Raw genomic sequence first — 15979 nt, 5'->3', positions numbered from 1 at the left:
TGGAAAATCCTAGAAACTTAAAGCCTTCAATACTTCTGCAGGGCACTTTTCTCTGTGCTGGAGCCTGCCCTCCAACCATGGGGATAGGTATCATGTGGATCTTGTTCCTGACAGTGGCTTTGTTACTATCGAAGATCTTGGAGGTGGAGAATATCAGGTATAGTTTTCATTATTGTACTTGGCCAGCCTGCTTATATTTATATTTGGTCCTAGTAGTAAGGTTCTTTATGAAATTCATCCACTCAGAAAACTTACTCCTTGGAGTGTTTTTAAAAGCATAAGATGAAGACAAAAACAATGTTGAATTGATGAGTGTCAGTTTCAGCATTGGTTGACTGTTACCTTAGCAACAGCTACGCTTTTTTTTTTCAAGTCTACCCTGAACCTACAGCCATCCATCCAAGAGTTCATGAATAGTTTAACAAAGAAAGGGCAGAGCTATTGAGTAATCCAGGCTCATTAATTGTGTACTTGCCAGGAGGACCTGTCTTTAAATCATTAATGCAGGCAACATTTCTCTCTAGAGCCATCAATGTGATTGTACTGCCTGAAAAATGTAATAATGATGGATTTTCTTATCATTTTTCTTTTACTTTTTATTGGAACTTCAGAGACACAGGTATTTTATATACTCTTAAAAGCCAGGCATGAGCAACAGGTTGTAGATTTTTAAGAGATTCTTAAATAGTTGTTCTTTGAGACAATGAACTGGGATAGATAGAAATACTGATTTAAGCTTTAATGATTCAGTATGCTCTGTAAAATTGTTTTTTTATAAGTTATCTGGTAAATAGTTACATGACATAACAAATTTATATTTTACAATAATATGGAAGTTTTGTGGTATTTTAAACTGTGCAGAGTTATGTGTTGAAGTGTTAATGTTTTGGTAGTAATAGATTTATTATTTTAGCTCACTTTTCAGGAATAATTTTAATAAAGATTATTTGGTTTTGGTATTCTAGGTTGATGTTTCTGATGCTGTTCCTAATACTAGGTATGACACAACCATCTCTTCTATTTCTGTTACAACATATAGTTCACCTGTTAGTAGAACAGTGACAACAAATGTTACGAGTGAGTATATGGTTTTAAAATCACTTTTTAATGAAATATTTGGAGTCAGTAAAATGCAATTGCATGAATAGACTTATATTTCCAGTATGAGTGTTATATGCATGCAACAGTTTAGAATAATTAAAGCAAAATGGAAACTTAAGAAAGTGATCTGTTAATCTGCTTTCTTCTGGTTCTTTAGCTTCCTTTACCTTTAAAGAGCAAAGATGATTACTCTATACCTGTTTGTGAAATGGATCAGAGACTGTTAATGGTAACATTTAAATAATACAGAGCCATGAAATTAAGCTCAGTGCTCTTGCTCAGAAAGGATTATTCAGTTTTTAAAGCTGTTTCTTGTTTGTTTGGTTCTTGTGCGTAAGCCTTGCATTCAGTAAGTTTCTTTTAAAAATGATTTGGCATCAAAGGTGTATTTGGCATGTAGTATTTAGTAGCATTACATTTTTTGCATTCTTATAAAAGAATGTTTTTGGTATTCTGCAAAGCTTTTATTAAAATATTTATTCATGTAGCAGAGCTCTAGGGAATATAAATTAATATTAACCTTTGGGAACTTTGGTAGTTTACATTTGTAAATACTTTTCTTGCTATTTTTGGGGGGATGGAAATACAATAATAGTTTGACCTTTTAACAAAATTAATTTTTTAATAAAATAGAACCAGGTCCTCCAATCTTTCTAGCCGGGGAGAGAGTTGGATCTGCTGGGATTCTTCTTTCTTGGAACACACCACCTAACCCGAATGGAAGAATTATATCTTACATTGTTAAATATAAGGAGGTATGCCCGTGGATGCAAACCGTGTACACAGAAGTCAGGGCAAAGCCAGACAGTCTGGAAGTTCTTCTTACTAACCTTAATCCTGGAACAACATATGAAATTAAGGTAATTATTTTATAAATAACTACTTAATATTTTATTCATTTTAAAAATAAAGGAGGTTTTTTTCCACCTGGTCAAGACTTGCATCTGAATGCAGTGACTGAAGAATGAGAAACTGAATCAACAGCCTCAACACCCACCTGAGATTTTAAAACTTTGTTGTAATCTCTTTTCATTATAGTTTACATGTACATTTATAGACATTACTTGTTTTATAGAGCTTAGTTCAGTGCCTTTTATGACAAATAAGTTTAATTTAAGCAATTTAGGCTTTACAAGTGACAATATTCTCCTTTTTTTTTAAATTGGTGCTGGGGTTTGAACCCAGGGCCTCATGCATGTTAGGCAAGTACTCTGTCACTGAGCTATATCCCTAGTCTGAAAATATAGTACTTTTTGATTAAACTTAATGTTAGCTCTGTTATTTTTCTCCTTACCCTTTTGTATTTGCATATATATTTTTGAAATTTTGGATATTGGTTTAAGAACTTCTAAAGAGCCAGTTTTACTAAAAATAATAAATTCAATTCAATTTCACTCAACACATATTTGTTGAACATTTACTATGTTTTGTATTTATGGACATTTTAAATTCTTTACAATGTTAAATATGTAAAATCTAACAGCTTCTTAATTAAATACTAAATAAAAAAGAGCTTATAAAAAGCAGTCCGAATTAGTAAGGCCATATGAAAATATGTGCAATTAAGGGATATCTATGACATTTCCAAGGGCTAGTAAAGAATAGAGATATTTTTTTTGTCTTCCTAGTATTTTCAACATAACACCCATATGTTTTTTGAGACTTAAATATAATTGAATACATAGAGGAAAATCTGTGAAAGCTAAATATGTGATCATATATAACTGAGATGCTCTTCTTAGATGGGAAGAAATGATGGGCGAGATTTTGCCAGAAAGTTTTCCTTATTGAAAACACGCCTATTTCTGGAATTAAGAACACTGAACTGGAGAGCACATGCCCATAGTAGGATTTTCCCAGTGAGAAAGTAAATAAGTAAACTTTTGTTTATGCAGAAGTCAAAATAAAAAAAAATTGTGATAGCTGTTTCACATAGAAGCATAAGTTAAAGAATAGGCAATCATTTTGACCTATGAAAATTACATTATGTAGGTATTTTCTTGGAACATGCACATATTCAGGTTAACTTATGTTTAAAATATGCTACTTAGTGTAATAAATATTAAATTTAATGTGAAATAAGTAACTATTGTTGAGAAGAAAGTGATATCACTAACTTAGTTCTATTTAGATCTATTTTTATAGAGGCTGAATTTTTATTCCTTTGAATTCTCTTATTTCAGGCCTATAGGGCAGCCCCTACTGCTTGTTTCATCTCTCACTTTATAAATCATCATTGTGACGTTTACTCTGTTCAAATAAATGTTAGCCATTGCAGAATTCCAATGGGTATTTGGCATGGTACATTTGATAGCTTCGGTATAAGCAACACTGTGGGGAAACCCTGTTATGTATTTTACATATGTTATTTCGCTTAGTCTTAGAACATTCTTATGACTTAAGTACATTATTACTCCAATTTAAGGATGAGAACAATGTGCCTTTGAATAGTTAGGTAAACTGCCCAATGTTAGTCATCTGAGACTTGGTATAGCTATAATTAAACCAAGGTTGTCTTGTTGCAATGATGACATTTTGCAAAAACTTGAGTTATATTCTCAATTATGATATACTTTTCTGTCTACTATTAACTTTATTATGTGACTATGTTATTCAAGTCTGATGTCTATTTGATTGCATTGTTCAAGTCTATTTGACTATAATTCATTAAAAAGAATATGTATACCTTTTAAATTTAGGATATTCAGTATAATTATTAATCAAATATATTCATTATTTTACAAATATTTTTCATCAGTATTTATTTGCCCAGTAGAGAGTAAACTCTAAATTCAAATACAGTATAAATGGTGTCTTATATTTGTCACAGAAATAATTATAGTTTCATGTATATAGTGTATATAGTGGACAAAGATTGAGTTATGGAAAAAATGCAACTTTCACTCAATTCTTGTTCTACCGTTTATTCCTCTGTGACCAGGGGCAAGTTGTTGACCTGACTTGACCAGTGTCCTCATCTATAAAATATTGACAATGGTGCCTCCTGTTTTGATTTTATGAATAGCTCTATATTTGCCTTGGAAATTTTGTAATACTTAGAGGAAAAGACAATTTGGGTATTTACTCTATGGACAAGTCTGAGTTTTATTTCTGATTATTATTAATTGGAGAGCAAAAATTTGAACATAATCCTTTTGATTTATTTTAGGTTGCTGCTGAAAACAGTGCTGGAATTGGAGTATTTAGTGATCCCTTTCTTTTCCAGACTGCAGAAAGTGGTAAATCATTTTTCTAAATGATTTATTTTGAAATAATATTGTCATGAGTTTTAGTCAAAGTAAATGGGGATATAAACAAAATATCATGCTCAAATGTATAAGATTCTCAATAGCATGGCTACTCCATTACTTTTAATTTCTTGTAATAATTAATTTAATCATTAAATATGTATTGTTCTTTCTGATTATAGAAGTCAATTAAGTGTTATCTTGGAAATTTTTTAAAAATAAGAAGAAAAACTCACAATGAAAATTATAAATACTCCTTTCATCCCGAAAAATCCCTATTATTACTTTAGTACAATTCTGGCTGATCTTTTTTTTCCCCATGAGTATATGTCAGTATGAATATATGATTAATGAATATTAGCTTGTACAAGTTATATAAGTTTATATCCTGTCTTTTCCTGTAAATATTAAATTATAAGCATTTTGTGACATTAGATTTTTGGAAATATGAATTTTAATGGTTATCATTTCATTCCATGACATGCAGTCATTACCAAACCAGTTTAAGACCACTTCCATTCTTCCAATGGCTGAGAGGAAGACTCTTGATGTCATGCTTGACTCTTCTCTCACACTACACATTTAATCTCAGCAATTCCTGTCAGCACTGTCATCAAAAAATATCCGGAATCTTCCCTTAATTGCTAATTACCCTTTCCAACCAACTTTCTTGCCTGAATGATTGAAAAACTCCTTACTGGTCTTCCTGTTTCCAACTTGCTTGCCTACAGCCAAACTCTCGCCACAGGAGCTGCATCATCTTTTGAAACATAGGCCAGATTATGTTACTTCTGTTTTCCTTACATGGCATTAGGAATGAAACCCTGTGTCCTTTCCCTGTTGCATGCTTTTTCTTCTTTCTAACTTCCTCATTTCCTACTGTCTCTCCATCTGCTCCAATCACACTGATTTTCCATCTACAGGACCTTTGCACTTGCTCTTCCTCCTATCTGGGATGTGCTTTCTCTAAATATCCATAGAACTCTCTCCTCAAGCTAATTCAGATCCTATGTGTTATTTTTCTGGCTGCATCTTGTAGAATAACCCTCATTTCCTTCTGACTCTATTTCCAACAAATATATATTTTTTCCATTGGATCAACCTGAAACATTACACATTCACTTATATATTTTTATTATATATATTAGCCCAGAACATAAGCTTTGTTATAAAAATAAGTTTTTATTAAAGGCAGGTGCTTTTATTTATTTATAATAGCAAATTGTTAGAACCAAATATATAGAAGAATGACTACATAACTGATGGCCTCTTCTTTCAGCAACAAATGTTCACCATGGAGCTTATATTCTAGGGGGATAAGATAAACAAATACATGTATTACTAAGTAATATGTCAGGTGGGTGAAAAGTTCTGTAGAACAATTTCTGTAATGTTATACAATCCTGAATGTTCTATATGTCAATAGGATAAAAACCTTCTGATGGTCCACTGCCAAAAGGATAAGTTTATATGGGCCTTTGGTATCTAATAGGATACAGTAGTCAGGGTTAAAAAAACATAAGTTTTATGATCCAGTTCCTGGTTGAGACCTCATCAGGAGAAGCCTGTGAACAGATGCTGAATTCCTTTGAAGGAGTAATGAGAGATTACTGGGGTTGGGAACCTGGAGAATATTTAAAATTAGAAATGAATGATTCTTGATGTCTAACTTCTGTTGATTTTAAACACAGACTTTCAGATTATCTGTACAACTAAAAATAAAATGGAAAAAGAATCACTTTAAAATTAAGTGGGCAGTAGGATATAAGAGAAAAAAATCTGTCAGTTTTCAGTTTTAGGGGAAATAATTGGAATGATTTTTGAATGATATAGAATTTAGTTTTATTTTGTTAATCTTGATCTTGATTTGATTCCTGCTAGAAGATTGTACAAGCAGACTACAACTTCAATTTGACAGAGTTTGATCCCTATGTATTTTGTACTTCCATTAATCAACCTAATTTCTAGGGATGTTCTCTCTCAGGCAACTGATGATTGGGAAAAAGTAGAGGAACTCTAGGATATGGTGAAAGTAATGCTAGAACAGGAGTCTCTTTGCTGACTTGCTGCTTATTTTTTAATTTGAAGATGTTCAGTTATACCAGAAATCACCAATATATTTCTTGCAATTACCTGTTTTTGTTATTTGTGTTCCATTAAACACAAATTTAGGGAAGATTCTTATGGAATAAATGGCATTTATTATTGTTAAATTAGAAGTAATTTGTCTTTCTATGAGGAAAATATAGATTAACCAGTGATCCTACACTGAATTGATATTATTCCATCCATGAGCTCAAAAAAGCCCAACATTTAATTTTTTGTGCAATTCCATTTCAGGTAAATATTAAAAATAGTACTTGCACCTTGTTATCTAATAGAAATGCAAAAAAACCCACTTTGAAACTATGTGTAGATTTTTACAGTTCTTAATGACTCAAAAGATATGTTTTATACAGATTATACTTTGAAAGTTGGAGATACTTTCACATGCTTGTGTATGTATGCATGTCTGCAATCTATACACTTCCTTCAGGTGTGTGATAAAACATCTATACAGTATTAAATTTCTAAATTTTTTTTTAATATTTAGTTTTTAGTTGTAGTTGGACACAATATCTTTTATTTTTTTATTTATATGTGGTGTTGAGGATCTAACCCAGGGCCTTGCACGTGCTAGACGAATGCTCTACCACTGAGCCATAACCCCAGCCCATATAGAGTATTAAATTTTAATTGGATATAGATGGATAAATTCACCCTATAAATAATCAAGAAATAATGCAATTCTGATGCATAAAATTGAGAAGTAAAAACTAGAATATTTAAAATAGGGAAAGACTGCCAACCGTAGAAAAGAGTTGGAATTAATCTTCAAACACCATAAAATCACAAAGGAAAATACACCAGATATGTCTTACTGAGGCAAAAATAAAACAAGTTAATAGAAATATCTTACTTAGTAGATATTGCTTTTCAGATTTAATTGAATTTGATTGGTTCTTTATGACTGTTGTTAAGGCTTATTGTTAGCTCATATATAATTTGTTATTGATATATAACTATTTCAGGAATACTTATATGCATAGATTATGCAAATAAGAAAATTTAAATATGATTAATAATTATGATAAAATTTTAATTTTGCAGTTTCACAGCATCATATATTTAACATTTTTCTTTTTGTTATATTATATTTTACTTACTCCAGAGAAATTCAAATGTTAACTCTTTAGTATCAGAGAATTACCATATTGTCATTACACTTCTTACATTTTAATTCCATTTTATCAATTCCTCTTAGAGATAAAATTTTCTTCCATTATTTCATCCTTTAGTAATCATTCTCAATAATTTTTGTATTTTTTTTTTCCAGCGTCTTCAAGTTTCTTCATTCCTACTGACTAACATTTAGTTCACACAGGGCCCAGCTTCCTAGTACACCTCAAATGATTCATGCAGCTTTTATTTATAAGTTGTATCCTGGCATTCTTCACTATAGTGCAAACCTAAACTCTACTTATTTGTCATCATGATACTAGTCACCTTTACCATCATACACTATTTTACTTCCAAGGTTTCGTTTTGGTTTCTTTGCAAAGTGACTTATCACATTTGTTCTATCTGTTGAAGATTTTTTTTTTTTGTACCAAGGATTGAACCCAGAGGCACTTAACCACTGAGCCACATCCCCAACTCTTTTTATATTTTATTTAGAGACAGGGTCCTGCTGGGTTGCTTAGGGCCTCACTAAGTAGCTGAGATTGGCTTTGACCTCAATCCTCCTGCCTCAGCCTCTGGAGCCGATAGGATTATAAGCGTGTGCCATCTTGCCCAGCTGAAGGATCTTGATTATTTACTAGAGAGTAAATAATATCTTTATATATCTTACCATTAAATTAATGAACATAATTTTCCTTCATACTGTTTTCATCCAACTAAAATAGTATTCAGATTATTATTTTTTCTTTTTCTTTTATGTATATATGACAGTGGAGTGCATTGCAATTCTTATTACACATATAGAGTACACTTTTTTCATATCTCTGGTTGTATACAAAGTATATTCACACCAATTTGTGTCTTCATACATGTACTTTGAATAATAATGATCATCACATTCCCCGCTCACCCCTTTGTCCTATCTAGAGTTCGTCTATTCCCCCCATGTTCTTGCTTCCTATCCCACTATGAATCAGCCTCCTTATATCAAAGAAAATATTCAGCATTTGGTTTTTTGGAATTGACTAACTTCACTTAGCATTATCTTCTCTAACTCCATCCATTTACCTGCAAATGCCATGATTTTATTCTCTTTTATTGCTGAGTAATATTTCATTGTGTGTATATGCTACATTTTTTTTAATCCATTCATCTATTGAAAGGCATCTAGGTTGGTTCCACAGTTTAGCTATTGTGAATTGTGCTACTATAATTGTGGCTGTGTGTTAGAGTCTGTAAACAAGTCAAAATAACACCTGGCATTTTGTCAGGGGAATGTTAAAGTTCGTAAACAAGTCTGGATGGTGCCTGGCAAAATGTCAGAGGGAGTGGTTTGAGAAGTAACAAAACCGAGCCATTAGGTGTAGAGATTCCTGATTGGTTGACTGATGTATCTAGTTTATGCTAATTAGATAAGCTGTGTGAAATGTATAAATACTTCTCCTGTCCTGCAATAAACGGCTCCTACTCCTGCTGTATCAACGTACACAAGTTATTCGTCACCCCCCGGTTATTTTGCTGCAGCCGGACTGCGGCAGCTGTGTCCCTATAGTATGCTGCTTTTAAGTCCTTTGGGTATAGACCAAGGAAAGGGATAGCTGGGTCAAATGGTGGTTCCAGTCCCAGTTTTCCAAGAAATCTTCATACTGCTTTCCATATTGGCTGCACCAATTTGCAGTCCCACCAGCAGTGTATGAGTGGATCTTTTTCCCCACATCCTCGCTAACACTTATTGTTGTTTGTCTTCATTATAGCTGCCATTCTGACTGGAGTGAGATGAAATCTTAGAGGTTTTGATTTGCATTTCTCTAATTGCTAGTGATGATGAACATTTTTTCATATATTTGTTGATTGTATATCATCTTCTGAGAAGTATCTGTTCATGTCTTTGGCCCATTTATCAGATTATTATTATAATTAATGATTAAATGCAAAGTATGATATAATTCTAAAGAAAGCCAAATTTGAGGTATATAAAGCTCAACATACAATAGTCACAAACTATTGGTCGGGTATCTATCTATTTGATGTTAGGTACTACATATTTTATAACAGTCCTGTTGTTCTGGTGCAAATGTTTGGGTAATTGTTTCAATTTGCCACTTGATTCAACATCTAATTAGTATACATAATTCCAATATATTTAAGGAAGTAAGAAATTTGTTCTTTTTTGTATATTCACAAACAACTATAGATTGAATATTATATCATATTTGTTTGAACTATTTTGCCAATGCATGTATTTGTTCAATAATGGTGAAGTAATGGATTTTTAAAAATTTTAGGCTAAAGCAAATGAAATTTTAGAAGTTATACTTAAGTAGACCATTCAATTTGTTTTTATGTTTAATTTCATAATGCAAGGAAATTTAACATCCTGAAGGTATATAAATGCCATTCTAAATTTTGTAACAGTGTCTTTTACCTTTCTTCAATCCCTCTCGTTCACCCAGCTCCAGGAAAAGTGGTCAATCTCACAGTTGAGGCCTTCAACTACTCAGCAGTAAACTTGATTTGGTATTTACCTCGGCAACCAAATGGTAGAATTACCAGCTTCAAGATTAGTGTCAAACATGCCAGGAGTGGGACAGTAGTGAAAGACGTCTCTGTCAGAGTAGAAGACATCTTGACTGGGAAACTCCCAGAATGTAATGTAAGCATTTTGGAACACTTATGTGCCTTGGAAGTTTTAGGTGAATGTTTGTTTTGAAGTATTTGGCATCTGGATACTATATATTTCACCAAAGTGCTCATTTTTACCTCATTACTCATACTACTAGGCCATAGTGTCATGTGACACACATTTATCTATAGGAATCATTGGAGGCGACTGGGAGAAAGATGAAAAGCTCTTAAGAAGCTCTGGAATAAGCTGGGTGCTGTGGCATATGCCTGAAATCCTAGAGGCTCAGGAAGCTGAGGCAGGAGGATTGTGAGTTCAAAGCCAACCTCAGCAAGGGCGAGGTGCTAAGCAATTCAGTGAGACCCTTTCTCGAAATAAAATACAAAATAGGGCTGGGGACGTGACTCAGTGCTTGAGTACTCTTGAGTTTTATCCTCTGTACCAAAATAAAGAAGCTCTGGAATAAAACTTCATGAAAGAAGTCACCTTGGGATAAGCATGTAGAAAGGTTAGATGGAGATGGTGTGAGGGAGCTCTTCCAGGCAGAGGACATATTTTAAGTCCCTGAGGAGGAAATGTGTAAGATGATTGGAGGAATGGTTATATTTGTACATGTAGGAAATTTAGTTTGCAAGGATTAATTGGCAAGAGTTAGACTTAGTTTTTATAGTGTATACCTTGGGGAAAGAAATTTTTTTTTTAGGCCTGGGGGGTGTGGCTTAGTGGTAGAACACTTGCCTAGGGTTCATAAAGCCCTAGATTCAATCCCCAGTAGCACACAAAACAAAACGAAACAAAAACAATTTGTCATTCTAATCATCAAAGAGAATCATCAAGAAGTACTATAATAATGCTTTTCCTAAAATCATTTTGGTGATTATTGAGGTATTACTGATGGAGAAACATTCAAACAAAACAATTTTTTAAAAATCATTTGTAGAAATCTCAAAATCTTTGTTTTCAAATTATGATACGTTTCTAATACACACACATGCCTATGCACATATGGTCACACCTAACATGTTTTAGTAGTGTTATGTTTTGAGGACTTATGATAAAAAATGATGTTAACAGTTATAAAGTGGTTATACTTAAAATTATTTTAGCTCTTTGGCTCTTGTACTGTTAACATGAATTTTCAAGATTCCTACTATAGTTTTACTTTTATTTTAAACCACTTTTAATACTACCCATAAGAAAGATTAAAGTATAAAGAATATAATACATATATTGTGTTCTAAAATTGTAGACATAAGTGGACTAATTACCATATAGCAAATTTACCCATAATATAATCTTCTAAAATCTTTCTCTCTCTCAAACACACACACACACACACACACACACACACACACACTGACAATCAGTATTTGGAATATAAAGGAAAAAGACAGGAGTGATTTTTTTGTATGTTTACCCAGTGATATCACATTATTTTCCTATTGGTGTTCATCTTACTCACCAGGAGAACAGTGACTCTTTTCTGTGGAGTACCTCCAGCCCTTCTCCAACCCTTGGTAGAGTCACGCCTCCATCGCGTACCACATATACATCGAGCTCGTTGACGAGGAGTAGGATCAGCTCTGTGTGGAAAGAGCCTATCAGTTTTGTAGTGACACATTTGAGACCTTACACAACCTATCTTTTTGAAGTTTCAGCTGTTACAACTGAAGCAGGTTATATTGATAGTACCATTGTCAGAACACCAGAATCAGGTATGCTTTCATTTGGTTAGAAAAAAATATTTAAATTATTTATGAAATAATCTTTCCTGTTTTCCATTTAGATTATTGTGTTAACCTTCTTTACTTTTTCGTAACTGTTTTCCCTCTGGTAATAGATAATAAACATCCCATCTGCAGTATCTAAAAATTTTGATTTTCTTTTATATTATGGTACTAAACTAAGTATGTAAAAAACAAACAAACAAACAAAAAAAACAAAACAAAAAGATTTGAAATGAAGGATTCCTCAGCTGCTAACTATGATCCAATGGTCAGCATTTATCATTCTATGACCTCAGCAATTTTTTCACAATCAACTCTGCCTTTCTAAATCATCTTTAATATGTTATGGGTGTTATCTGATGTAGAAGTAATACCTGCAATAGCAGAACTAGCATGTGATTACCATTCAGTATCAGATAAAAGCTGTGGCTCAAATATATACCTACTTATATCATCTTTGCAGGATAGTTTTCTCATCTGAAAAATGGAGATGGAAACAGTAACTTCAGTATGAATGTGTTGTTAGGATTAAATAATGGTGTTAGGATTAAATAAATTCTAAGAGGACATATTTCTTAGGTTTGAGTATTTATATTCTTGAATATATGTATATAAGTTTATATGGTTACTGACATAGTACCATAATATCTACACATTAGCATACATATTATCTACATTGTAGATGCTTGATATGATATGATGTCTACATGAATACTCATACATATCATAATATTGATATATATATATAGTTTACATATCATATACATAATAAATGTCTGATATATTATGTATGTCATAATATAGTAACAGGAATTCAGTTGCGGTTATTAATTTTAGTGTATACTGGAAATTATTAGCAGGATAATTTCACTAAAGGATACTCTTTTTTTCCTAGTGATATTGTTGTCAGCTTCTATTATTTTCTATCATACATAAGTTTGAAATTACTTTTTCTTAATTTAAATAATCATCTCTGAATCAAATCTTTTCCTTTGTCTATATGTGTTACTTCTTTTTAAAAAATATTTTTTAGATATTGATGAACCTTTATTTTATTCATTTATTTGTTTGCAGTCCTGAGAATCGAACCTAGTGCCTTACACATGTTAGGCAATCGCTCTACCATTGAACCCCAACCCCAACCCTATACTTGTTACTTCTTTTAAAATATAAAAAAAATTCATTAGTATTACATAAAATAAAATCTGTAAACAAGAATTTTGTTTTGAATAAACACTTGTAATTGTTTCATTTCAATTAAAAGAGAATAAGATATTGAAATAGCTGTGAAAATTAGATATTTTAAAATGTTATTATTACTTTTATATATTATGAGTATTACAGTTGAATCTTGTAACAGTGTGTTGTAAATTTGCTCTCAGAACCAAAGACAAATATTGGTACTAAACAGTAAAGATCATTGCCAATAAATTCTGAGAGTTATTTTTTGACCCTTTCACCTATCCATCCAACAGAAAATGTTCATCAGCAGATATTCAGATGTTGTCAAATAGGATGTATATGCAGGTATATATATTTGATGACAATGTAGCATTTACTATGAATGTTATAGTGAATATAAGAATGAAATTACATGTGAAATCACACACAGTTTTACATAAAATTAGTAATTATTGTATATTTACAAGTTAATCTAATGATTCAGCAAGTCTTACTCAAATTCTTTAATTATACTCTATTTTTCCTGTATGTTAAAAAACGCTTTGCTATTAGATTTTTTTCCATGATTTTATGTCTTATTATGTGTATTTAATAGGATATTCCTTTATTTAAAATATGTATTATATGTTCATTTTTTTTATAATAATTTCAGTGCCTGAAGGACCACCACAAAACTGTATAGCGGGCAATGTTACAGGAAAGTCCTTTTCAATTTCGTGGGACCCACCAAGTATAGTAACAGGGAAGTTTAGTTATAGAGTTGAATTATATGGGCCGTCAGGTAAGTCTTAATTGATTTTGTGTTTACCTTTTGGAGTAAAAATTGTTAAATGCATTACTAGTATCAAACATTTAAAAACTACCAACCTCCTTTTTAAAAACACTAAACCTGAGGAAAATATATAAAAAAAAATAACAAGGAAGTCCTTTGGACTTTTTTGCTTAAAACCATTAGTGAGTCTAACTCTAGTTCCTTTACCTCCACTATTCATGTGGAGGTAAAGAAACTAGAGACTACTCCCCAAGAAAGGAAGCATTGGAGGAGATATGAACCTTCAAGGTATTTAAACAAGAAGACTTATTTTTTAAAGAAATTTTTGTTTAGTTGTAGATAGATAGAATGCCTTTATTTTATTTGTTTATTTTTATATGGTGCTGAGGATCAAATCCAGTGCCTCACGCATGCTAGGCAAGAAGAGCTCTACCACTGAGCTACAGCTCCAGTCCAAGACCTTGATTTATATTCATGAAGAACAATGGGTTTAGATTATATTAAATCAAATTTCTACTTAGGATAATGAATCTATTTTTAATCATCATTGTGCTTTGATAATTACATGGGAATTCTCTATACCTTTAGCTCAACTTTACTGTTAACCTAAAACAGTTCTGAAAATGAAGTCTATTAAAAATAATAATTTGGAAAACATCACAAGATGACAATTTATCCATTGAAAACAAACAGGACCTCATCACTTGCTACAAATAATTTAGGGAGTTCAAATATTGGTACTGTGGGACGTGAATTAAAGAAACTCTAAAATTCTTTCTTAATCTGAGAACCTTTTGTTCTATGAAAGAAATTTCCTTCAAATAATGATGAAACAACACAAATCTACATATTGTTATTATTTGGAACAATCAAAAAAGATCCAAATTTCCAAAGCATTTCATTTTGAAATTCCTATGGTATGAAACACATAAGCAACCTCTATTTTCCATCCTTCAGTAACTTATGTTTCTAAAATTCTGAAATATGTGTGGTTCCTTAAAAAAATGATAGTTTTCTGATGCATCTTTTCTATCGGATATTATTTTTCACAACTTTACTGAGGGAAACTTTCTTCTTTTTAGACTGGCTGATATTTTAAGATGCATTTAGCAACTATGGCAGTTAGCAATATGAAATCACTAGTGATTGTGGCAAGAGCAATTATGGTGATACTCCACCCTGAAACCATTGAAATGCTTTCAGAAAGAATAGGAGAAGATCATTGAAACAGAGGATATAGACACTGCAAAGTGAAGTCATGAATGCAGGTGGGAAGTATGAGTAGGGTGGTCAGAGTCAACAGATTTTTTATTAGGAACAAATAAACCATGTTTGTTTGCTGAAAAGAAAGAAAAAATAATAGGAAAGATGAGAATTGTTGGAATGATGATTGCATAGGCAGAAGTTAACGTCTTTTTAAATGGAATGGAATCTAATCCAGGAATTGGATCAAGATAACAATATAGGGTCAGTTGAAATGGTATTTATTGTGCTTTTCTTCAGTTCCTTCAACAAGAGAAGTTTAAGGGAAATGAGAATTTCTATAAGGCAGCCATTGCATTTGACTATGACATTGAGGCTAAATAAAGCATCAAATGGTGACTAAACAAAATGAAAAATAAAATAGGTAGTAAGATAAAGGGATTGAAGTGGAAATTCCAGTGCACTTAGAGAATTGTTGTTTCAGGTCCTAGAGTGCGTGAATGAGGCTAGTTTAATAAAGCATCAAATGGTGACTAAACAAAATGAAAAATAAAATAGGTAGTAAGATAAAGGGATTGAAGTGGAAATTTCAGTGCACTTAGAGAATTGTTGTTTCAGGTCCTAGAATACGTGAAGAAGAGATATAGAAAAGTGGTCAAAAACAGTTGCATGGAATAGAGCTAATGGATGATTTATACTTATTGGTAGTGGTGCTAATTTATGGCCTAGAAGAAGTAGCTGAGATAGGATGTAGAAATATATTATGGAGAAGTCAGCATGATTTAGTGATCATCTTTCAGGATATTAATATCACCACAAATTAAAATGGCAGCATTCAACCAAGAGCTAAACCACCTAGAATAAGACCTGGAGGGCTAGGAGATGTCATTGATGATGTGGG

General features: G+C 32.1%; 1 protein-coding gene across 1 annotated transcript in view; it reads left to right on the top strand.

The window, feature by feature from the left end:
• The first annotated feature begins 484 nt into the window (after positions 1 to 484).
• Ptprq (protein tyrosine phosphatase receptor type Q) overlaps positions 485 to 15979 on the top strand; it is a 206246-nt gene continuing 190751 nt past the window's right edge. The window contains exons 1-7 of the mRNA XM_048808230.1: positions 485 to 619; positions 966 to 1077; positions 1735 to 1961; positions 4271 to 4340; positions 10025 to 10224; positions 11660 to 11909; positions 13756 to 13884. Of these exons, the coding sequence (XP_048664187.1) occupies positions 563 to 619; positions 966 to 1077; positions 1735 to 1961; positions 4271 to 4340; positions 10025 to 10224; positions 11660 to 11909; positions 13756 to 13884 (1045 nt within the window). The 5' untranslated portion in view covers positions 485 to 562. The remainder of the gene's footprint in view (positions 620 to 965; positions 1078 to 1734; positions 1962 to 4270; positions 4341 to 10024; positions 10225 to 11659; positions 11910 to 13755; positions 13885 to 15979) is intronic.

The sequence above is a fragment of the Marmota marmota genome, unplaced genomic scaffold (assembly GCF_001458135.2).
Source record: "Marmota marmota marmota unplaced genomic scaffold, marMar, whole genome shotgun sequence".
Classification (NCBI taxonomy): domain Eukaryota; kingdom Metazoa; phylum Chordata; class Mammalia; order Rodentia; family Sciuridae; genus Marmota; species Marmota marmota.
The sequence above is the reverse complement of the archived record's forward strand: the minus strand, read 5'-3'. Positions and strand labels throughout refer to the sequence as shown.